Consider the following 26867-nt stretch of genomic DNA (forward strand, 5'->3'; position numbering starts at 1 on the left):
AGGGGACACAATGGGGAAGAGGGATATAGAGGGGACACACTGTGGAACAGGGATATAGAGGGGACACACTGGGGAACAGGGGGATATAGATGGGACACACTGGGGAGCAGGGATATAGAGGTAGGCACACTGAGGAACAGGGAGCTAGAGGGGACACACTGGGGAACAGGGGGATATAGATGGGACACACTGGGGAACAGGGATATGGAGGGGACACACTGGGGAACAGGGATATAGAGGGGACACACTGGGGAACAGGGATATAGAGGGGACACACTGGGGAACAGGGGGATATAGAGGGGACAGACTGGGGAACAGGCGGATATAGAGGGCGCACACTGGGGAACAGGGGGATAGAGACGGGACACACTGGGGAACTGGGGGATATAGAGGGGACACACTGGGGAACAGGGATATAGAGGGGACACACTGGGGAATAGGGATATAGAGGGGACACACTGGGGAACAGGGATATAGAGGGGGCACACTGGGGAACAGGAGATATAGAGGGGGCATGCTGGGGAACAGGGGGTTATAGAGGGAGCACACTGGGCAACAGGGGGATATAGAGGGGGCACTCTGGGGAACAGGGATATAGTGGGGACACACTGGGAAACAGGGGGATAAAGAGGGGGCACACTGGGAAACAGGGGGATATAGAGGGGGCACTCTGGGGAACAGGGATATCGAGGAGACACACTGGGGAACAGGGATATAGAGGGGACACACTGTGGAACAGGGGGATATAGATGGGACACACTGGGGAACAGGGATATAGAAGGGACACACTGGTGAACAGGGGGATATAGAGGGGGGCACACTGAGGAACTGGGATATCGAGGGGAAACACGGAGGAACAGGGGGATATAGAGTGGGCACACTGGGGAACAGGGGTATATAGAGGGGGGCACACTGAGGAACAGGGATATCGAGGGTACACACTGAGGAACAGAGGGATATAGAGGGGACACACTGGCGAACAGGGATATAGAGGGGGCACACTGGGGAACAGCGATATAGAGGGGACACACTGGAGAACAGCGATATAGAGGGGACACACTGGAGAACAGAGTGATATAGAGGGGACACACTGGGGAACAGGGGGATATAGAGGGGACACACTGGGGAACAGGGATATAGAGGGGACACACTGGGGAACAGGGGGATATAGAGGGGGGCACACTGAGGAACAGGGATATCGAGGGTACACACTGAGGAACAGAGGGATATAGAGGGGACACAGTGGGGAACAGGGATATAGAGGGGACACACTGGGGAACTGGGGGATATAGAGGGGACACACTGGGGAACAGGGATATAGAGGGGACACACTGGGGAAAAGGGATATAGAGGGGACACACTGGGGAACAGGGATATAGAGGGGACACACTGAGAAACAGGGATATAGAAGGGACACACTATGGAACAGGGATATAGAGGGGGCACACTGGGGAACAGGGGGATAGAGACGGAACACACTGGGGAACAGAGGGATATAGAGGGGACATACTGGGGAACAGGGATATAGAGGGGACACACTGGGGAACAGGGGGATATAGAGGGGACACACTGGGAAACAGGGATATAGAGGGGACACACTGGGAAACTGGGATATAGAAGGGGCACACAGGGTAACAGGTATATAGAGGGGACACACTGGGGAACAGCGATATAGAGGGGACACACTGGAGAACAGCGATATAGAGGTGACAAACTGGAGAACAGAGGGATATAGAGGGGACACACTGGGGAACAGGGATATCGAGGGTACACACTGGGGAACAGGGGGATATAGAGGGGGCACACTGGGAAACAGTGGGATATAGAGGGGACACTCTGGGGAACAGGGATATAGAGGGTACACACTGGGAAACAGTGGGATATAGAGGGGGCACACTGGGAAACGGGGATATAGAGGGGGCACTCTGGGGAACATGGATATAGAGGAGACACACTGGGGAACAGGGATATAGAGGGGACACACTGTGGAACAGGGGGATATAGATGGGACACACTGGGGAACAGGGATATAGAGGGGACACACTGGTGAACAGGGGGATATAGACGGGGGCACACTGAGGAACAGGGATATCGAGGAGACACACTGAGGAAAAGGGGGATATAGAGGGGGCACACTGGGGAACAGGGGGATATAGAGGGGGGCACACTGAGGAACAGGGATATCGAGGATACACACTGAGGATCAGAGGGATATAGAGGGGACACACTGGGGAACAGGGGGATATAGACGGGGGCACACTGAGGAACAGGGATATCGAGGAGACACACTGAGGAAAAGGGGGATATAGAGGGGACACACTGCGGAACAGGGATATAGAGGGGACACACTGGGGAATACGGGGATATAGAGGGGACACACTGGAGAACAGGGGTATATAGAGGGGGCACACTGGAGAACAGGGATATAGAGGGGACACACTGGAGAACAGGAGGATATAGAGGGGACACACTGGGGAACAGGGATATAGAGGGTACACACTGGAGAACAGGGATATAGAGGGGGCACACTGGGGAACAAGGATATCGAGGGGACACATTGGGAAGCAGGGATATAGAGGGGAAACACTGGGGAACAGGGGGATATAGAGGGGGCACACTGGGGAACAAGGGGCTATAGAGGGGAAACACTGGGGAACAGGGGGATATAGATGGGACACACTGGGGAGCAGGGATATAGAGAGGACACACTGGGGAACAGGAGATATAGAGGGGGCATGCTGGGGAACAGGGGGTTATAGAGGGGGCACACTGGGGAACAGGGATATAGAGGGGACACACTGGGGAACAGGGGGATATAGAGGGGACAGACTGGGGAACAAGCGGATATAGAGGGGGCACACTGGGGAACAGGGGGATAGAGACGGGACCCACTGGGGAACAGGGGGATATAGAGGGGACACACTGGGGAACAGGGATGTAGAGGGGACACACTGGGGAACAGGGGGATATAGAGGGGACAGACTGGGGAACAGGCGGATATAGAGGGGGCACACTGGGGAACAGGGGGATAGAGACGGGACACACTGGGGAACAGGGGAATATATAATGTGACACTGGGGAACAGGGATGGAGAGGGGACACACTGGGGAACAGGGATATAGAGGGGACACACTGTGGAACAGGGATATAGAGGGGACACACTGGGGAACAGGGGGATATAGATGGGACACACTGGGGAACAGGGATATAGAGGGGGGCACACTGAGGAACAGGGAGATAGAGGGGACACACTGGGGAATAGGGATATAAAGGGGACACACTGGAGAACAGGGATATAGAGGGGACACACTGGGGAACAGGGATATAGAGGGGACACACTGGGGAACAGGGGGATATAGAGGGGGCACACTGGGAAAAAGTGGGATATAGAGGGGCACTCTGGGGAACAGGGATATAGAGGGGACACACTGGGAAACAGGGGGATCTGGAGGGGGCACACTGGGAAACGGGGATATAGAGGGGGCACTCTGGGGAACAGGGATATAGTGGGGACACACTGGGAGACAGGGGGATATAGAGGGGGCACACTGGGAAACAGGGGGATATAAAGGGGGGCACACTGAGGAACAGGGATATCGAGGGGACAGACTGGGGAACAGGGATATAGAGGGGACACACTGGGAAACAGGGATATTGAGGGGACACACTGGGGAACAGGGATATAGAGGGGACACACTGGGGAACAGGAGATATAGAGGGGGCATGCTGGGGAATAGGGGGTTATGGAGGGGGCACACTGGGGAACAGGGATATAGAGGGGACACACTGGGGAACAGGGGGATACAGAGGGGACAGACTGGGGAACAGGCGGATATAGAGGGGGCACACTGGGGAACAGGGGGATAGAAATGAGACACACTGGGGAACAGGGGGATATAGAGGGGACACATTGGGAAACAGGGATATAGAGGGGCGCACACTGAGGAACAGGGAGATAGAGGGGACATACTGGGGAATAGGGATATAGAGGGGACACACTGGAGAACAGGGATATAGAGGGGACACACTGGGGAACAGGGATATAGAGGGGACACACTGGGGAACGGGGATATAGAGGGAACACACTGGGGAACAGTGATATAGAGCGGGCACACTGAGGAACAGGGAGATAGAGGGGACACACTGGAGAACAGGGATATAGAGGGGACACACTGTGGAACAGGGATATAGAGGGGACTCACTGGGGAACAGGGGGATATAGATGGGACACACTGGGGAACAGTGATATAGAGGGGGCACACTGAGGAACAGGGAGATAGAGGGGACACACTGAGGAATAGGGATATAGAGGGGACACACTGGAGAACAGGGATATAGAGGGGACACACTGGGGAACAGGGATATAGAGGGGACACACTGGGGAACAGGGGGATATAGAGGGGGCACACTGGGAAACAGTGGGATATAGAGGGGACACTCTGGGGAACAGGGATATAGCAGGTACACACTGGGAATCAGGGGGATATAGAGGGGGCACACTGAGAAACGGGGATATAGAGGGGCACTGAGGGGAACAGGGATATAGAGGGGACACACTGGGAAACAGGGGGATGGAGAGGGGGCACACTGGGAAACAGGGGGATATAGAGGTGGCACTCTGGCGAACAGGGATATAGAGGAGACACACTGGGGAACAGGGATATAGAGGGGACACACTGTGGAACAGGGGGATATAGATGGGACACACTAGGGAACAGGGATATAGAGGGGACACACTGGTGAACAGGGGGATATAGACGGGAGCACACTGAGGAACAGGGATATCATGGGGACACACTGAGGAACAGGGGGATATAGAGGGGGCACACTGGGGAACAGTGGGACATAGATGGGGGCACACTGAGGAACAGCGATATCGAGGATACACACTGAGGATCAGAGGGATATAGAGGGGACACACTGGAGAACAGGGATATAGAGGGGACACACTGGAGAACAGGAGGATATAGAGGGGACACACTGGAGAACAGGGATATAGAGGGGACACACTGGGGAACAGAGATATAGAGGGGACACACTGGGGAACAGGGATATAGAGGGGGCACACTGGGGAACAAGGATATCGAGGGGACACATTGGGAAACAGGGATATAGAGGGGAAACACTGGGGAACAGGGGGATATAGAGGGGGCACACTGGGGAACAAGGGGCTATCGAGGGGAAACACTGGGGAACAAGGGCATATCGATGGGACACACTGGGGAACAGGGATATAGAGGGGACACACTGGGAAACAGGGATATGGAGGGGACACACTGGGGAACAGGAGATATAGAGGGGACACACTGGGGAACAGGAGACATAGAGGGGGCATGCTGGGGAACAGGGGGTTATAGCGGGGGCACACTGGGGAACAGGGATATAGAGGGGACACACTGGGGAACAGGGGGATATAGAGGGGAAAGACTGGGGAACAGGCGGATATAGAGGGGGCACACTGGGGAACAGGGGGATAGAGACGGGACACACTGGGGAACAGGGGGATATAGAGGGGACACACTGGGGAACAGGGATGTGGAGGGGACACACTGGGGAGCAGGGATATAGAGGGGACACACTGGTGAACAGGGATATTGAGGGGACACACTGGGGAACAGGGGGATATAGAGGGGGCACACTGGAAAACGGGGATATAGAAGGGGCACTCAGGGGAACAGGGATATAAAGGGGACACACTGCGAAACAGGGGGATATAGAGGGGGCACACTGGGAAACAGGGGGGTATAGAGGGGGCACTCTGGCGAACAGGGATATAGATGAGACACAGTGGGGAACAGGGACATAGAGTGGACACACTGTGGAACAGGGGGATATGGATGGGACACACTGGGGAACAGGGATATAGAGGGGACACACTGGTGAACAGGGGGATATAGACGGGGGCACACTGAGGAACAGGGATATCGAGGGGGCACACTGGGGAACAGGGGGATATAGAGGGGGGCACACTGAGGAACAGGGATATCGAGGGTACACACTGAGGAACAGAGGGATATAGAGGGGACACACTGGGGAACAGGGATATAGAGGGGAGCACACTGATGAACAGGGATATAGAGGAGGCACACTGGGGAACAGGGATACAGAGGGGACACACTGGGGAACAGGGATATAGAGGGGACACACTGGGGAACAGGGATATAGAGGGGTCACAATGGGAAACAGGGAGATATAGAGGGGACACACTGGGGAACAGGGATATAGAGGGGACACCCTGGGGAACAGGGATATAGAGGGGACACACTGGGGAACTGGGGGATATAGAGGGGACACAATGGGGAACAGGGATATAGTGGGGACACACTGGGGAACAGGGGGCTATAGAGGGGACACACTGGGGAACAGGGATATAGAGGGGACACACTGGGGAACTGGGGGATATAGAGGGGACACACTGGGGAACAGGGATATAGAGGGGACACACTGGGGAACAGGGATATAGAGGGGACACACTGGGGAACGGGGATATAGAGGGGACACACTGGGGAACAGGGGCATATAGAGGGGACACACTGGGGAACAGGGATGTAGAGGGGACACAATGGGGAAGAGGGATATAGAGGGGACACACTGTGGAACAGGGATATAGAGGGGACACACTGGGGAACAGGGGGATATAGATGGGACACACTGGGGAGCAGGGATATAGAGGTAGGCACACTGAGGAACAGGGAGCTAGAGGGGACACACTGGGGAACAGGGGGATATAGATGGGACACACTGGGGAACAGGGATATGGAGGGGACACACTGGGGAACAGGGATATAGAGGGGACACACTGGGGAACAGGGATATAGAGGGGACACACTGGGGAACAGGGGGATATAGAGGGGACAGACTGGGGAACAGGCGGATATAGAGGGCGCACACTGGGGAACAGGGGGATAGAGACGGGACACACTGGGGAACTGGGGGATATAGAGGGGACACACTGGGGAACAGGGATATAGAGGGGACACACTGGGGAATAGGGATATAGAGGGGACACACTGGGGAACAGGGATATAGAGGGGGCACACTGGGGAACAGGAGATATAGAGGGGGCATGCTGGGGAACAGGGGGTTATAGAGGGGGCACACTGGGGAACAGGGATATCGAGGGGACACACTGGGGAACAGGGATATAGAGGGGACACACTGGGAAACAGGGATATAGAGGAAATACATTGAGGAACAGGGATTTCGAGGGGACACACTGGGGAACAGGGATATAGAGGGGACACACTGGGGAACAGGGATATAGAGGACACACTGGGGAACAGGGATATAGAGGACACACTGGGGAACAGAGTTATAGAGGGAATACATTGGGGAACAGGGATTTCGAGGGGACACACTTGGGAACAGGGATATAGAGGGGACACACTGGGGAACAGGGATTTCGAGGGGACACACTGGGGAACAGGGATATAGAGGGAATACACTGAGGAACAGGGATATAGAGGACACACTGTGGAACAGGGATATAGAGTACACACTGGGGAACAGGGATATAGAGGGGACACACTGGGCAGATGGAACCAGCACTCCTATCTCCTGAATGTTGATTGACTGTAAAAGGCCGCAGCTCACAACGCTTGCTCTCACAGCCCCGGCCCCAGGCAAGTCCCCGAGTTAAATTGTTTATAATGCACGGGACTGATATGCGTGTGAAAGTTCTGAGATATGCCCAGCAGTGACCTCTGCTCCTGGCCTGACAGTGGATGCAGGACCAGGGCAAGGTCTGGTTTAATACTGGCAGCAGGCCTGCCAGATTACTGGCCAGGCTCACTGCTCCAGGAGAAGGGTATTTGTGGATGGAGGGTCGCTGAAGCCCCTGCTGCCAGGTATTGGTTTGGTCTGCCTGTCCTCACAGGGTCCTCGGCCGAGGATGAGGAAACTCCTGGCCCCATTTCCCCCCTGTGGGGGAGCATATTTGGAGTGGATGTATGGGGAATATCGAGTCTGGGCCGAATCCTGGCCCTTGGGCAGGAACTACACCGGGAGTGCACCGTGCGGGTGGGCAGCTTCAGGACACCACTCCGGGTGCAACACTTGACAAAACTCAGGCACACGGGACGGAGAAGGACTCACCTTCTTCATAAAGAGCGTATCCTGCCTTGAGCACTTGTCCACCTTTAGCATCAGGGCGGAGATATCGGAAACAATACTGAGGAGCAAGAGGAAAAATACTCTCAGCCTGGGAATACTCAGACACACTCACTCTCACACACACACACTCTCATAAACACACACACACTCTCACACACTCACACACACACACCCACACTCTCACACACACACTCACACACATACACTCTCACACACACACACACACACAAACACACACACTCACACATACACACACACTCACACACACTCACACATACACTCTCACACACACACAAACACACACACTCACACACACACTCTCACAAACACACACACTCACACACACAACCTCACACACACACACTTACACTCACACACTCTCTCACATTCACACACACACACACTCACACACACTCTCTCACAAACACACACACTCACACACACACACACACTCACTCACACTCACTCACACACACAGAGAAAGAAACACAGAAAGAAACAGAAATTTACAGCACAGAAGGAGGCCATTCCGGCCCATCGTGTCCTGCCGGCCGACAAAGAGCCACACGGCCCTCGGTCAGCAGCCCTGAAGGTTACATATAAACCTATGAACAATGACGGAAAGGCAAAGAGCACCCAGCCCCAACCAGTCCGTCTCACACAACTGCGACACCCCTTATACTGAAACATTCTACACTCCACCCCAACCGGAGCCATGTGATCTCCTGGGAGAGGCAAAAACCAGATAAACACCCAGGCCAATTTAGGGAGAAAAAAATCTGGGAAAATTCCTCTCCGACCCATCCAGGCGATCGACAGTAGTCCAGGAGATCACCCTGGCCGTATTCTATTCCCTGCAGTACTTACCATTATATCTGCTCCATCCAACAAAAGGTCATCCAGTCTAATCCCAATTACCAGCTCTAGGTCCGTAACCCTGCAGGTTACTGCACTTTAAGTGCCCATCCAATCTTAAAAGTGGTGAGGTTTCTGTGTGTTTGATAATGAAGAGGAAAGTCATGGGCTGCAGGAGGATATCAATCTACTGGTCAGGTGGGCAGAGCAGTGGCAAATGGAATTTAATTCAGAGAAGTGTGAGGTGATGCACTTTGGGAAGGCTAATAAGGAAAGGGTATACACATTAGGCGGTCGCCACTTAATAGTGTAGATGAACAAAGGGACCTTGGAGTGCTTGTCCACAGATCCCTGAAAGTAGCAGGCCAGGTGGATAAGGTGGTTAAGAAGGCATACGGAATGCTTGCCTTTATTGGCGGAGGCATAGAATATAAGAGCAGGGAGGTTATACTTAAATTATAAATTACTCTAGTTGGGCCACAGCTGGAGTACTGTGTGCAGTTCTGGTTGCCGTATTATAGGAAGGATGTGATTGCACTAGAGAGGGTGCAGAGGAGATTTACTAGGATGCTGCCTGGAATGGAGAATCTTAGTTATGAGGACAGATTGGATAGGCTGGGTTTGTTCTCATTGGAACAGAGGAGGCTGAGAGGAGACCTCATTGAGGTGTACAAAATATTGAGGGGCCTGGATATAGTGGATAGTAAGGGTCTATTTCCATTGGTGGAGGGGTCTATTATGAGGGGGCATAGTTTTAAGGTGGTTGGTGGAAGGTTTAGAGGGGATTTGAGGGGGGCTTCTTTACGCAGAGGGTTGTGGGGATCTGGAACTCGCTGCCTGGAAGAGTGGTGGATGCAGAAACCCTCACCACTTTTAAGAGATGGTTGGATGGGCACTTAAAGCGCAGTAACCTGAAGTGTTACGGACCTAGAGCTGGTAAATGGGATTAGACTGGATGACCTTTTGTTGGACGGTGCAGATATATTGGTAAGTACTGCAGGAAATAGAATACGGCCAGGGTGTGATCTCCTGGACGAGTGTCGATCGCCTGGATGGGTCAGAGAGGAATTTTCCCAGATTTCTTTCCCTAAATTGGCCTGGGTTTTTATCTGTTTTTTGCCTCTCCCAGGATACACACAGATATACACACATACACACTCACACACAGATACACACACATACACAGATATACACACACACAGATACACACACACACACACATAGACACACACACAGATACACACACACTCAGATACAGGTACCCACACACAGATACACACACACACACAGATACACACACATGATTTAGATGAAGGAATTGAATGTAATATCTCCAGGTTTGCAAATGACACTAAGCTGGGTGGCGGTGTGAGCTGTGAGGAGGATGCTAAGAGGCTGCAGGGTGACTTGGACAGGTTAGGTGAGTGGGCAAATGCATGGCACTTGCAATATAATGTGGATAAATGTGAGGTTATCCACTTTGGTGGCAAAAACAGGAAGGCAGATTATTATCTGAATGGTGACAGATTAGGAAAAGGGGAGGTGCAACGAGACCTGGGTGTCATGGTACATCAGTCATTGAAAGTTGGCATGCAGGTACAGCAGGCGGTGAAGAAGGCAAATGGTATGTTGGCCTTCATAGCTAGGGGATTTGAGTATAGGAGCAGGGAGGTCTTGTTGCAGTTGTACAGGGCCTTAGTGAGGTATCACCTGGAATATTATGTTCAGTTTTGGTCTCCTAATCTGAGGAAGGACGTTCTTGCTATTGAGGGAGTGCAGCGAAGGTTCACCAGACTGATTCCCGGAATGGCTGGGCTGACATATGAGGAGAGACTGGATCGACTGGGCCTGTATTCATTGGAGTTTAGAAGAATGAGACGGGAACTCAGAAACCTATAAGATTCTGACAGGACTGGACAGGTTAGATGCAGGAAGAATGTTCCCAATGTTGGGGAGTTCCAGAACCAGGGGTCACAGTCTAAGGATAAGGGGTAGGCCATTTAGGACCGAGATGAGGAGAAACTTCTTCACTCAGAGAGTTGTTAACCTGTGGAATTCCCTGCCGCAGAGAGTTGTTGATGCCAGTTCATTGGATATATTCAAGAGGGAGTTAGATATGGCCCTTACGGCTAAAGGGATCAAGGGGAATGGAGAGAAAGCAGGAAAGGGGTACTGAGGGAATGATCAGCCATTATCATATTTAATGGTGGTGCAGGCTTGAAGGGCCTACTCCTGCACCTATTTTCTATGTTTCTATGTTTCTATGTATCTATAAACACACACACACACACAGACACAGACACAGATACACACACACAGATACTCATAGACACAGATACACACACACATACAGATACACACAGACACAGATACACACAGACACAGATACACACACACAGATACACACAGACACAGATACACACACACACACAGATACACACACACACAGATACACACACACAGGTACACAGACACAGATACACACACAGATACACACACACACAGACAGATACAGTCACACACACACACACACAGATACACACACACACAGGTACACAGACACAGATACACACACAGATACACACACACACAGACACAGATACAGTCACACACACACACACACACACACAGATACACACACACAGGTACACAGACACAGATACACACACAGATACACACACACACAGACAGATACAGTCACACACACACACACAGATACACACACACACAGGTACACAGATACAGATACACACACAGATACACACACACAGACACAGATACAGTCACACACACACACACACACACACACAGATACACACACATACAGATACACACACATACAGGTACACACACACACAGATACACACAGACAGATACAGTCACATACACACAGACACAGATACACACAGACACAGATACACACACACACAGATACACACACACACAGGTACACACAGACAGATACAGTCACACACACACACAAAGACAGATACAGACTCTCACTCACACAGACACAGACAGCAGATCCCCATCCCCTGATTGCCGTACTGAAGCAGCCTCCGTCCCCGTGAAGTGCCCAGAGCCGGAGGCAGTTGGGTCAGTGTAGCTGAGCCCAGGCTTGCTGCTGTGAGTCACCGGTAACTCCCGTCTGTATGTCGATGGAGGGCCGGTGTGGCATCAGCTATGATGCCCTCCACCGTGAATCGGTGCTGAGACTAACACAGATACAGCAGTGACCTGGATGACCACCCATGGACCAGACAGTAGCGGGAGAGAGAACCTGCAGGGTACATGGGCACACAGGGGGTAAATGTGGAGGAGTCAGTGCAAAGGCTCCACTCGGACCGTACCTGATGTGGGAGAGCTTGTGTCTGTTTTCTTGCCGGTCGATGAGACTGAGGAGGATCTCTATGACGAGGAGACGAAGTTCAGCATCCTCCATTAATGAGGCGGACAGAAGAGGCTCCAGAAAGGAGGTGGGCAGGGTCGCTAACAGGTTATTGCTCTGGAATCCGATCGTCACCTTCAGGCACATCAAGAAATACAAATTTAAACACTGCAAACCAAACACTCCAGGCAGCAGCCGCAGGAGCAACGAGTAACATAAACACTCGAAAATAGTACACATACAACACCTCTAGCTCAGACTGAAACACACACATTCCCATCTTTAAACACACCTTAAACTGACATTTCGGCTTATCCTGGTGAGGGACATGGCAGATTGGAACACTTGGCTACTTATAACACCCAGTGTCAGCATCACACACTCCCAGGGCAGGTACAGGGTGTTAGATACAGAGTAAAGCTCCCTCTACACTGTCCCATCAAACACTCCCAGGGCAGGTACAGCATGGGGTTAGATACAGAGTAAATCTCCCTCTACACTGTCCCATCAAACACTCCCAGGGCAGGTACAGGGTGTTAGATACAGAGTAAAGCTCCCTCTACACTGTCCCATCAAACACTCCCAGGGCAGGTACAGGGTGTTAGATACAGAGTAAAGCTCCCTCTACACTGTCCCATCAAACACTCGCAGGGCAGGTACAGCACGGGTTAGATACAGAGTAAAGCTCCCTCTGCATTGTCCCATCAAACACTCCCAGGGCAGGTACAGCACGGGGTTAGATACAGAGTAAAGCTCCCTCTACACTGTCCCATCAAACACTCCCAGGGCAGGTACAGCACGGGTTAGATACAGAGTAAAGCTCCCTCTGCACTGTCCCATCAAACACTCCCAGGGCAGGTACAGGGGGCTAGATACAGAGTAAAGCTCCCTCTACACTGTCCCATCAAACACTCCCAGGGCAGGTACAGCACGGGGTTAGATACAGAGTAAAGCTCCCTCTACACTGTCCCATCAAGCACTCCCAGGACAGGTACAGGGGGTTAGATACAGAGTAAAGCTCCCTCTACACTGTCCCATCAAACACTCCCAGGGCAGGTATAGCACACACGTGTAACAGGGTACCCTGCATTGTGATCAGAGTTTTGAGCCCTGAGTGAAATTCCCTTTCTATTCTCGGGCAGTGAGGTGAATTGTCACCAGTTAACCCTTCGCCTGCTGATTTGGGTGTGCACAATTCAGCCACATTCCTACTTGAGCAATGAACACAAGGAGTGAGCACTGAAGGACTGAGGGAATATTTTCTGGAAGTCATACCTGCAGGAGGGATTTCAGCAGCATCAACTGAATCACACGATTTCCATCGTCCCTGGATGAGAAAGCAGAGTGGGAAATGAGTGGCATGTCACAGGCCTGTGTTTACTGCACTGAACATAGTCACAAGACAGAGAGGGTCAGTGAATCAGACCATGGCTGTGTGCTGTGCAGCACGTTGCCCACGTGCAGTGAGTGGTGGTGTTTGCTGGGTGCAGAAACACAGCAACACTTCTGTCCCCCGCCCAGGGCCATGCAGTGAGCAGGCGTGGTGATTACACAGGCAGGATCGACGGCTGGTCTTACAGTTACACAGCTGCCTGGCACCTCCATCAGCCACCCCCCCACACGCACTGACCGAGGAGGCAGCCATTAGCTGGGCACCCTTTATAAACCGGCGTTAGGAACCCTTCCCTCCAACTCACAGAAACACTGCCACTGTGGGACGTTGTGTGGGTGCTGTGGGTGTGGGTGCTGTGGGTGAGGGCACTGTGGGTGCAGTGAGTGTGGATGCTGTGGGTGCAGTGAGTGAGAGTGCTGTGGGGGAGGGTGCAGTGGGTGCAATGAATGAGGGTGCTGTGGGTGAGGGTGCAGTGGGTGTGGGTGCAGAGTGTGGGTGCTGTGGGTGCAGTGGGTGTGGGTGCAGTGGGTGAGGATGCTGTGGGTGCAGTGGGTGAGGATGCTGTGGGTGCAGTGGGTGAGGATGCTGTGGGTGCAGTGGGTGAGGGTTCTGTGGGTGAGGGTGCTGTGGGTATGGGTGCAGTGGGTGTGGGCGCTGTGGGTGCAGTGAGTGTGGATGCTGTGGGTGCAGTGAGTGAGGGTGCTGTGGGTGAGGGTGCAGTGGGTGCAATGAATGAGGGTGCTGTGGGTGTGGGTGCTGTGGGTGAGGGTGCTGTGGGTGCAGTGAGTGAGGGTGCTGTGGGTGAGGGTGCAGTGGGTATGGGTGCAGTGGTGTGGGTGCTGTGGGTGTGGGTGCTGTGGGTGAGGGTGCTGTGGGTGCAATGAATGAGGGTGCTGTGGGTGAGGGTGCAGTGGGTCCTGTGGGTGAGGGTGCAGTGGGTGTGGGTGCAGTGGGTGTGGGTGTTGTGAGTGTGGGTGTTGTGGGTGTGGGTGCTGTGGGTGCAGTGGATGAGGGTGCAGTGGGTGCAGTGGGTGAGGGTGCTGTGGGTCCTGTGGGTGAGGGTGCAGTGGGTGTGGGTGCAGTGGGTGTGGGTGCAGTGGGTGCAGTGAGTGAGGGTGCTGTGGGTGTGGGTGCAGTGTGTGTGGGTGCAGTGGGTGTGGGTGCAGTGGGTGCAGTGAGTGAGGGTGCTGTGGGTGTGGGTGCAGTGTGTGTGGGTGCAGTGGGTGAGGGTGCTGTGGGTGGTATGAAACAGTTGGATGGTGTGATGGAAAGGCCGTGGGTACTATAGGGGATGGGTTCTGTCAAAGGGCAGGAGGGTCTTCAGGCGATTCTACCCCCAGTTCCTGTGTTGAAACGTGTGTTGCTATTGCGATTGATGCACAGATACAGTAAGTGCCTGAAATTCTAACCCTTCTGATGCCCGAGCTCTCTCCCCATGCAAATAACAGCAGCTCCACAATGCCTTCTGCATTCATAGAAACATAGAAACATAGAAAATAGGTGCAGGAGTAGGCCATTCGGCCCTTCGAGCCTGCACCACCATTCAATAAGATCATGGCTGATCATTCCCTCAGTACCCCTTTCCTGCTTTCTCTCCATACCCCTTGATCCCTTTAACCGTAAGGACCATATCTATCTCCCTCTTGAATATATCCAATGAACTGGCCTCAACAACTCTCTGCGATAGAGAATTCCACAGGTTAACAACTCTCTGGGTGAAGAAGTTTCTCCTCATCTCGGTCCTAAATGGCTTACCCCTTATCCTTAGACTATCTCCCTTTCCCAACATCAGGAACATTGTTCCTGCATCTAACCTGTACAGTCCCGTCAGAATTTTATATGTTTCTATGAGATCCCCTCTCATCCTTCTAAACTCCAGTGAATACAGGCCCAGTCGATCCAGTCTCTCCTCATATGTCAGTCCTGCCATCCCGGGAATCAGTCTGGTGAACCTTCACTGCACTCCCTCAATAGCAAGAAGGTCCTTCCTCAGATTAGGAGACCAAAACTGCACACAATATTCCAGATGAGGCCTCACCAAGGCCCTGTACAACTGCAGTAAGACCTCCCTGCTCCGATACTCAAATCCCCTAGCTATGAAGGCCAACATACCATTTGCCTTCTTCACCGCCTGCTGTACCTGCATGCCAACTTTCAAAGACTGATGAACCATGACACCCAGGTCTCGGTGCACCTCCCCTTTTCCTAATCTGCCGCTATTCAGATAATATTCTGCCTTTGTGTTTTTGCCCCCAAAGTGGATAACTTCACATTTATCCACATTGTACTGCATCTGCCACGTGTTTACCCACTCACCTAACCTGTCCAATTCACTCTGCAGCCTCTTAGCATCCTCCTCACAGCTCACACTGCCACCCAGCTTAGTGTCATCTGCAAACTTGGAGATATGCCACTCAATTCGGTCCATTGCACAGAGTTCTGATCGCTTTGCACAGCCACTGTCTATTACCGACAGTGAAAGCCCTGTTGTGTGGATCAGCATTCAGCACCTGCACTAACCACTTCCAAGTATTTGTAACAAGATCAGTGTTTTCAATGCTTCAATGGAGAATCAGGAGGCCAGCCAGTCCCAGGTGCTATCAGGCCTGTTTCGAAGAATGTCACTGTGCACTTTGAGAGTATTTATACCACCCACTTAGTGACATTTCAGCTGAAAGCCAATATGAGACTTGCCGCCTGAAGCTGTCAGAGCAACACAGCTCTCGGATTTACCTCGGCGTTGGCTTCCTTCCTCCAACGTGGCCCCGTTATCCTGATTTCCACACTGCGGTATCGCATTCTTCATACTGTTTGCTGTTGTTTACTGAGCATTACACTCTCACTTGGCAATAACTGGTTGAAATCTAAAACTACCCACAACCACAGATACTGGGCAGCCAACTTATACCCAGAGAATCAGAGAAATTTACAGCACAGGAGGAGGCCATTCGGCCCATCGTGTCCATGCCGGCCGACAAAGAGCTACCCAGCCTAATCCCACTTTCCCACTCTCGGTCCGTAGCCCTGTAGGTTACGGCACTTCAAGTGCACATCCAAGTACTTTTTAAATGTGGTGATGGTTTCTACCTCTACCACCCTTTCAGGCCGTGTGTTCCAGACCCTCACCATCCACTGTGTGAAGACAGTTCCCCTCAAATCGCCTCTAGATCTCCTACCAATTACTTTAAATCTATGCCCCCTCGTGTTGACCCCTCTGCTAAGGGAAACAGGTCTTTCCTATCCACTCTATCCAGGTCCCTCATAATTGGAAATGTTATGTATATTAACTGGGTTTTACCTGCCACCGGAGGGCGTGAGTGTCGGAGTCCTAATGGTCACTGGCAGACACATGCAAGCCGGGTATATAATGTTGGCAGCCATGTTGAATCCTCACTTTGAGAATAAATAAACTGAAGTAAGGTCATGCCTGAACTAGCTCACCGTACTTAGCCTCATGGAGTTATTCAATACTTAACAATTGGCGACGAGTTAAAAATACGAACTTTCACGCAACCATGTCTGTTGGGATTTTGGAGAGATTCGTGGAAGGGAAAGACTGGGAGAATTTCACAGATCGCCTCGATCAGTACTTAGCCAATGGATTGGAAGGAACCGATAACGCAATTAAGCGCAGGGCAGTTCTCTTCACCGTTTGTGGGTCAAAAATTTATGGCCTTGTCAAGAATCTCCTCTCACCGACTCGACTAACGGATAAGACTTACGATGAATTGTATACACTGGTTCGGAACTACTTTAAAACGAAGGAAAGCATCATCATGGCGAGGTATCGTTTCTACATGCACAATCGCTCCGGGGGCCAGGACCTGGCGGAATTTGTCAGCAACCTGAGACGTCTCGCTGGGCCGTGCAACTTCGGAGCTGCGTTGGAGGAAATGGTGCGGGACTTTTTTGTGTTTGGCATTGGCCACGAGGTCATCCTTCGAAAGCTGCTGGCTGCTAAATCTCTAGACCTGAGCCATCACGATCGTCCAGGCATGCACGTCCACGGATGAAAACTTGAAACAGATATCTTCCGAGCATCGAAACTCACCAGCAAGTACTCTGCATAAAATACTATCGTCGGCAGGCAGAGCACATGGCAGGGCCTACTCATCCGCGTTCGTACGACCTGTAACTGCTCAAAGTCCGCCCTCGGGGGTGAATCAAATCTCGCCTTGTTGGCATTGCAGGGGCTATCATTGGGCTCATCAATGCCAATTCAAGCAATACGCGTGCAAAGGCTGGGCAACAATGGGGCACCTTCAGCGAATGTGTCCACAACCGAGCAAGCGTGCTGCAACACACCATGTGGCTGAGGATGATCGATCCAGTGTGGATCAAATGGCACAGGCAACTTAACCCAAGGTACAGGACGAAGAAGTGTATGGGGTACATTCTTTTACCAAAAGTCCTCCAATAATGCTGGAAGTTAAATTAAATGGGGTTCCAGTATCCATGGAATTGGACACTGGTGCAAGTCAGTCAATAATGAGCCAGAGTGCTTTCGAAAAACTGTCGGACACGAAGGCAAAGAGACCCAAACTGAGCCCAATCAATGCGAGGCTGTGTACCTACACCAAAGAGCACATACCAGTCATTGGCAGCGCGGCAGTAAAGGTATCATATGATGGAGCTGTGCTATGATTTATCATTGTGGATCATTTCAGGCAATGGCCCAACGCTGTTCGGCAGGAGTTGGCTTGAGAAAATTAAATAGAAGTGGAACGATATTAAAGCTGTATCATCAGTGGATGACGCTTCGTGTGCTCAAGTGCTGAGCAAGTTTCCCTCGTTGTTCGAACCAGGCGTCGGCAACTTCACGGGAGCCAAGGCGCAGATCCACCTAGGCCCAGATGCAAGACCCGTCCATCACAAGGCTCGGGCGATTCCGTACATGATGAGGGAGACAGTCAAGATCGAACTGCACAGACTTCAACGGGAAGGAATCATATCACCAGTCGAATGGGCCAGTCCAATTGTCCTGGTGTTGAAAAGTGATGCCACGGTCAGGATCTGCGGCAACTACAAGGTAACGATCAACCGAGTCTCGCTACAGGATCAGTACCCATTACCCAAGGCTGACGACCTGTTTGCAACGCTAGCGGGAGAGGAAGTCATTCACCAAATTGGACCTGACCTCTGCTTACATGACATAAGAGCTGGTCGAATTGTTGAAAAATCAACTTGCACAAAGGACTGTTTATATACCACAGGTGCCCTTTTGGAATTCGCTTGGTGGCAGCCATATTTCAGAGAAACATGGAGAGTTTGCTGAAGTCCGTCCCGAGAACCGTCATGCTCCAAGATGACATCCTGATCACCGGTTGTGGCACCAGCGAACACCTGCACAACCTGGAAGAGGTTCTACATCATCTGGACAGAGTGGGGCTCAGGCTAAAACGCTTCAAGTGCGTTTTCATGGCACCAGAAGTCAAATTCCTGGAGAGAAAGATTGCAGCAGATGGCATCAGGCCTACGGACTTGAAGACAGAGGCCATCAAAAATGCACCCAGACCCCAGAGTGTGATGGAGCTGCGTTCGTTCCTGGGTCTTCTCAACTATTTTGGTAACATTCTACCTAGTTTGAGCACATTGCTAGGGCCCTTGCACATGTTGCTGAGGAAGACTAACGACTCGACCAATACTTCGAGGCCAATGAGCTAGATGGGGAAGAGAGCGCTGCCAAACGAAGGGCGATCCTCCTCACCGTCTGTGGGGCACCAACGTACGGCCTCATGAAGAATCTGCTCACTCCAGCAAAACCCACGGAGAAATCATATGACGATTTGTGCACACTGGTCCGAGAGCATTTGAACCCGAAAGAAAACGTTCTGATGGCGAGGTACCGGTTCTACACCTACAAAAGGTCTGAAGGCCAGGAAGTGGCGAGTTATGTCGCCGAACTACGATGCCTTGCAGGACATTGCGAATTTGAAGGACATTTGGAGCACATGCTCAGAGACTTTTTCATACTTGGCATTGGCCACAAAACCATACTTCGCAAACTGTTGACTGTAGAGACCCCAACCTTGAGTAAGGCCATAGCGATAGCCCAGGCGTTCATTGCCACCAGTGACAATACGAAGCAAATCTCTCAGCACACAAGTGCTGCTACAAGTACTGTGAATAAAGTGATGTTGTTTTCGAATTGTAAAGTACAGGGCAGGTCACACATACCTGCAGCTACACGTCCGCAGATGTCTCAGAGTCCACCATCAAGGGTGATGAATGCAAGGCCATTAACACCTTGTTGGTGCTGCGGGGGTGATCATCGTTTCCATTCATGCCGATTCAAAGAGTACGTTTGTAAGGGCTGTGGAACAATGGGACACCTCCAACGAGAGTGCAGGCGAGCTGCTAAGCCTGTTAAACCTGCAAACCACCAGGTTGCAGACGAGGATCATGATGAACCAGAGCCTCAGATAGAGGAGGCAGAGGTACATGGGGTGCACACATTCACCACGAATTGTCCTCTGATAATGCTGAATGTTGAACTAAATGGACTCCTGATGTCAATGGAGCTGGACACGGGCACGAGCCAGTCCATCATGGGCAAAAAGACTTTCGAAAGGTTGTGGTGCAGCAAGGCCTCAAGACCAGTCTTAACTCCAATTCACACGAAACTAAGAACTTACACAAAAGAACTGATACCTGTAATCGGCAGTGCTACCGTAAAGGTCTCCGACGATGGAGCGGTGCACAAGCTACCACTCTGGGTGGTACCGGGCGATGGTCCCACGCTGCTCGGCAGGAGCTGGCTGGGAAAGATACGCTGGAACTGGGACGACGTCCGAGCGCTATCGCCCGCTGACGACACTTCGTGTACCCAGGTCTTAAACAAATTTCCTTCACTGTTTGAACCAGGCATCGGGAAATTCCAAGGAGCAAAAGTGCAGATCCACCTAATTCCGGGGGCGCGACCCATCCATCACAAGGCGAGAGCAGTACCGTACATGATGAGAGAAAGGGTAGAGATCGAGCTAGACCGGCTACAAAGAGAGGGCATCATCTCACCGATCGAGTTCAGCGAGTGGGCCAGTCCTATTGTCCCAGTCCTCAAGGGAGACGGCACCGTCACAATCTGTGGCGATTACAAAGTAACTATCAATTGTTTCTCCCTGCAGGACCAATACCCACTACCAAAAGCCGACGACCCCTTTGCAACATTGGCAGGAGGAAAGACGTTCACGAAGCTGGATCGGACTTCAGCCTACATGACGCAGGAACTGGAGGAATCATCGAAGGCCCTCACCTGCATCAACACCTTCTTCTAAAATAAAGACATCTTTACTGTTCTTGGTTACATATTTTCCAGCTTCCTTAGTTAGCAGTGGTGCACCTATTTCGTTTTTCTTTATTAAATCAAGTGCAAAAGCAAAATACTGCGGATGCTGGAATTAAAACAGAAAATGCTGGAAATCTCAGCAGGCCAGGCAATTTCAACGCACAAAGGTCTTTTTGTTTATAACAGATGTTCGTTTGGAATCCGATCAGCGGCGGCGATATTCCAGAGAAACATGGAAAGTTTACTGAAGTCGGTCCCGCACACCGTGGTCTTCCAGGACGACATCTTGGTCACCGGTCGGAACACAGTCGAGCATCTGCAGAACCTGGAGGAAGTTCTTAGTCGACTCAACCGCGTGGGGCTCAGGTTAAAACGCTCGAAGTGCGATTTCCTGGAGCTTGAAGTGGAGTTCTTGGGAAGGAGGATTGTGGCGGACGGCATCAGGCCCACCAACGCGAAGACAGAAGCTATCAAGAACGCACCGAGGTCACAAAACGTGACGGAGCTGCGGTCGTTCCTGGGACTACTGAACTACTTTGGTAACTTCTTACCAGGTCTCAGCACCCTGCTAGAACCACGACATGTCTTACTACGAAAAGGGGGCAAATGGGTTTGGGGCAAAAGCCAAAAAAATGCCTTTGTAAAAGTGAGAAAATTGTTATGCTCAAACAACTTGCTTGCGTTGTATGATCCATGTGAGCGTTTGGTACTAGCATGTGATATGGCGTCGGGTGTGTATTGCAACAAGCTAAGGATTTCGGGAAACTGCAACCGGTTGCTTATGCATCCAGGAGTCTGTCAATGGCCGAGAGAGTCTACAGCATGATTGAGAAAGAAGCATTAGCGTATGTCTATGGGGTAAAGAAAATGCATCAATACCTGTTTGGGCTAAAATTTGAAATGGAAACTGACCATACGCCATTTATATCCCTGTTATCCGAGAGTAAAGGGATAAATACCAACGCATCGGCCCGCATCCAGAGATGGGCACTCACAGTGTCCGCATACAACTACGCCATCCGCCACAGGCCAGGCACAGAAAACTGCACCGATGGTCTCAGTAGGCTGCCATTGCCCACCACAGGGGTGGAAATGGCGCAGGCCACAGATCTAGCCATGGTTATGGAAGCATTTGAGAGTGAGCAATCACCCGTCACTGCCCGGCAGATCAAAACCTGGACAAGCCAGGACCCCTTATTATCTCTAGTCAAAAGCTGTGTGCTTCACGGGAGCTGGTCCAGTGTCCCAGTGGAAATGCAGAAAGAGATAAAGCCGTTCCAGTGGCGCAAAGATGAAATGTTTATACAGGCAGACTGCCTTCTGTGGGGCAATTGAGTATGGTTCCCAAGAAGGGCAGAGACACCTTCATCAATGACCTCCACAGTACCCAGGCATCATAATGATGAAAGCGATAGCCAGATCCCACGTGTGGTGGCCCGGTATCGATGCGGACTTAGAGTCCTGCGTTCACAGATGTAATACATGCTCGCAGTTAAGCAATGTACCCAGGGAGGCGTCGCTAAGTTTATGGTCATAGAAACACAGAAACATAGAAAATAGGTGCAGGAGCAGGCCATTCAGCCCTTCTAGCCTGCACCGCCATTCAATGAGTTCATGGCTGAACATGCAACTTCAGTACCCCCTTCCTGCTTTCATGCCATACCCCTTGATCCCCCGAGTAGTAAGGACTTCATCTAACTCCCTTTTGAATATATTTAGTGAATTGGCCTCAACTACTTTCTGTGGTAGAGAATTCCACAGGTTCACCACTCTCTGGGTGAAGAAGTTTCTCCTTATCTCGGTCCTAAATGGCTTACCCCTTATCCTTAGACTGTGACCCCTGGTTCTGGACTTCCCCAACATTGGGAACATTCTACCTGCATCCAACCTGTCTAAACCCGTCAGAATTTCAAACGTTTCTATGAGGTCCCCTCTCACTCCTCTGAACTCCAGTGAATACAAGCCCAGCCGATCCAGTCCTTCCCGATAGGTCAGTTGCACCATCCCGGGAATCAGTCTGGTGAATCTTCGCTGCACTCCCTCAATAGCAAGAATGTCCTTCCTCAAGCTAGGAGACCAAAACTGTACACAATACTCCAGGTGTGGCCTCACCAAGGCCCTGTACAACTGTAGTAACACCTCCCTGCCCCTGTACTCAAATCCCCTCGCTATGAAGGCCAACATGCCATCCGCCTTCTTAACTGCCTGCTGTACCTGCATGCCAACCTTCAATGACTGATGCACCATGACACACAGGTCTCGTTGCACCTTCCCTCCTCCTAATCTGTCACCATTCAGATAATAGTCTGTCTCTCTGTTTTTACCACCAAAGTGGATAACCTCACATTTATCCACATTATACTTCATCTGCCACGCACTTGCCCACCCACCTAACCTATCCAAGTCACTCTGCAGCCTCATAGCATCCTCCTCGCAGCTCACACTGCCACCCAACTTAGTGTCATCCGCAAATCTGGAGACACCACATCCAATCCCCTCGTCTAAATCATCAATGTACAATGTAAACAGCTGGGGCCCCAGCACAGAACCTTGCGGTACCCCACTAGTCACTGCCTGCCATTCTGAAAGTACCCATTTACTCCTACTCTTTGCTTCCTGTCTGACAACCAGTTCTCAATCCACGTCAGCACACTACCCCCAATCCCATGTGCTTTAACTTTGCACATTAATCTCCTGTGTGGGACCTTGTCGAAAGCCTTCTGAAAGTCCAAATATACCACATCAACTGGTACTCCTTTGTCCACTTTATTGGAAACATCCTCAAAAAATTCCAGAAGATTTGTCAAGCATGATCTCCCTTTCACAAATCCATGCTGACTTGGACCTATCATGTCACCATTTTCCAAATGCGCTGCTATGACATCCTTAATAATTGATTCCATCATTTTACCCACTACTGAGGTCAGGCTGACCGGTCTATAATTCCCTGCTTTCTCTCTCCCTCCTTTTTTAAAAAATGGGGTTACATTGGCTACCCTCCACTCGATAGGAACTGATCCAGAGTCAATGGAATGTTGGAAAATGACTGTCAATGCATCCGCTATTTCCAAGGCCACCTCCTTAAGTACTCTGGGATGCAGTCCATCAGGCCCTGGGGATTTATCGGCCTTCAATCCCATCAATTTCCCCAACACAATTTCACGACTAATAAAGATTTCCCTCAGTTCCTCCTCTTTACTAGACCCTCTGACCACTTTTATATCCGGAATGTTGTTTGTGTCCTCCTTCGTGAATACTGAACCAAAGTACTTGTTCAATTGGTCTGCCATTTCTTTGTTCCCCGTTATGACTTCCCCTGATTCTGACTGCAGGGGACCTACGTTTGTCTTTACTAACCTTTTTCTCTTTACATACCTATAGAAACTTTTGCAATCCGCCTTAATGTTCCCTGCAAGCTTCTTCTCGTACTCCATTTTCCCTGCCCGAATCAAACCCTTTGTCCTCCTCTGCTGAGTTCTAAATTTCTCCCAGTCCCCAGGTTCGCTGCTATTTCTGGCCAATTTGTATGCCATTTCCTTGGCTTTAATACTATCCCTGATTTCCCTAGATAGCCACGGTTGAGCTACCTTCCCTTTTTTATTTTTACGCCAGACAGGAATGTACAATTGTTGTAATTCATCCATGCGGTCTCTAAATGTCTGCCATTGCCCATTCACAGTCAACCCCTTAAGTATCATTAGCCAATCTATCTTAGCCAATTCATGCCTCATACCTTCAAAGTTACCCTTCTTTAAGTTCTGGACCATGGTCTCTGAATTAACTGTTTCATTCGCCATCCTAATGAAGAATTCCACCATATTATGGTCACTCTTCCCCAAGGGGCCTCGCACAATGAGATTGCTAATTAATCCTCTCTCATTACACAACACCCAGTCTAAGATGGCCTCCCCCCTAGTTGGTTCCTCGACATATTGGTCTAGAAAACCATCCCTTATGCACTCCAGGAAATCCTCCTCCATCGTATTGCTTCCAGTTTGGCTGGCCCAATCTATGTGCATATTAAAGTCACCCATTATAACTGCTGCACCTTTATTGCATGCACTCCTAATTTCCTGTTTGATGCCCTCCCCAACATCACTACTACTGTTTGGAGGTCTGTACACAACTCCCACTAACGATTTTTGCCCTTTAGTGTTCTGCAGCTCTACCCATATAGATTCCACATCATCCAAGCTAATGTCTTTCCTAACTATTGCATTAATCTCCTCTTTAACCAGCAATGCTACCCCACCTTCTTTTCCTTTTATTCTATCCTTCCTGAATGTTGAACACCCCTGGATGTTGAGTTCCCAGCCCTGATCATCCTGGAGCCACGTCTCCGTAATCCCAATCACATCATATTTGTTAACATCTATTTGCACAGTTAATTCATCCACCTTATTGCGGATACTCCTTGCATTAAGACACAAAGCCTGCAGGCTTGCTTTTTTAACACCCTTTGTCCTTTTAGAATTTTGCTGTACAGTGGCCCTTTTTGTTCTTTGCCTTGGGTTTCTCTGCCCTCCACTTTTCCTCATCTCCTTTCTGTCTTTTGCTTTTGTCTCCTTTTTGTCTCCCTCTGTCTCCCTGCATAGGTTCCCATCCCCCTGCCATATCAGTTTAACTCCTCCCCAACAGCACTAGCAAACACTCCCCCTAGGACATTGGTTCCGGTCCTGCCCAGGTGCAGACCGTCCGGTTTGTACTGGTCCCACCTCCCCCAGAACCGGTTCCAATGCCCCAAGAATTTGAATCCCTCCCTGCTGCACCACTGCTCAAGCCATGTATTCATCTGCACTATCCTGCGATTCCTACTCTGACTAGCACGTGGCACTGATAGCAATCCCGAGATTACTACTTTTGAGGTCCTACTTTTTAATTTAGCTCCTAGCTCCTTAAATTCTTTTCGTAGGACCTCATCCCTTTTTTTACCTATGTTGTTAGTACCAATGTGCACCACGACAACTGGCTGTTCTCCCTCCCATTTCAGAATGTCCTGCACCCGCTCTGAGACATCCTTGACCCTTGCACCAGGGAGGCAACATACCATCCTGGAGTCTCGGTTGCGTCCGCAGAAACGCCTATCTATTCCCCTCACCATCGAATCCCCTATCACTATCGCGCTCCCAATCTTTTTCCTGCCCTCCTTTGCAGCAGAGCCACCTACGGTGCCATGAACTTGGCTGCTGCTGCCCTCCCCTGATGAGTCATCCCCTCAACAGTACCCAAAGCAGTGTATCTGTTTTGCAGGGGGATGACCACAGGGGACCCCTACACTATCTTTCTTGCACTGCTCTTCCTGCTGGTCTTCCATTCCCTATCTGGCTGTGGACCCTTCTCCTGCGGTAAGACCAACTCACTACACGTGATACTCACGTCATTCTCAGGATCGTGGATGCTCCAGAGTGAATCCACCCTCAGCTCCAATTCCGCAACGCGGTCCGTCAGTAGCTCGAGGCTGATACACTTCCCACACACGTAGTGCCCAGGGACACCGGAAGTGTCCCCGAGTTGCCACATGGTACAGGAGGAGCATATCACATGACCGAGCTCTCCTGCCATGCCTTAACCTTAGATACCCTTAAATTGGTAATAACAATGTTACAGTTCACTTACTGATATAAAAAAATAAAAGAAAAGCTACTCACCAAACACCAGCCAATCACTTACCTCATTGGCTGTGATGTCACTTTTGATTACTTTCTACTTCTATTTTGCTTTCTCTCCCGCTGTAGCTGCCTTTTATAGGCCGCTCCGACACTGCTCCCGCGTCTCACCGACTGCCGCTGGCTCTCGATCTCCCGCTGGGCCTTTTATAGGTCGCTCCCGCGTCT

The 26867-nt window shown here is 51.0% G+C and overlaps 1 protein-coding gene across 1 annotated transcript in view; it reads right to left on the minus strand.

Moving 5' to 3' along the window:
- Nucleotides 1–26867, minus strand: part of LOC139272915 (protein EFR3 homolog B-like) — a 1121614-nt gene that overhangs the window by 435391 nt on the left and 659356 nt on the right. The window contains exons 12-14 of the mRNA XM_070889016.1: nucleotides 13631–13682; nucleotides 12318–12490; nucleotides 8095–8170 (exon numbers count right to left, since the gene is read on the minus strand). Coding sequence (XP_070745117.1) covers nucleotides 8095–8170; nucleotides 12318–12490; nucleotides 13631–13682 — 301 coding nt within the window. The remainder of the gene's footprint in view (nucleotides 1–8094; nucleotides 8171–12317; nucleotides 12491–13630; nucleotides 13683–26867) is intronic.

The sequence above is a fragment of the Pristiophorus japonicus genome, chromosome 9 (assembly GCF_044704955.1).
Source record: "Pristiophorus japonicus isolate sPriJap1 chromosome 9, sPriJap1.hap1, whole genome shotgun sequence".
In the NCBI taxonomy this organism is placed as follows: domain Eukaryota; kingdom Metazoa; phylum Chordata; class Chondrichthyes; family Pristiophoridae; genus Pristiophorus; species Pristiophorus japonicus.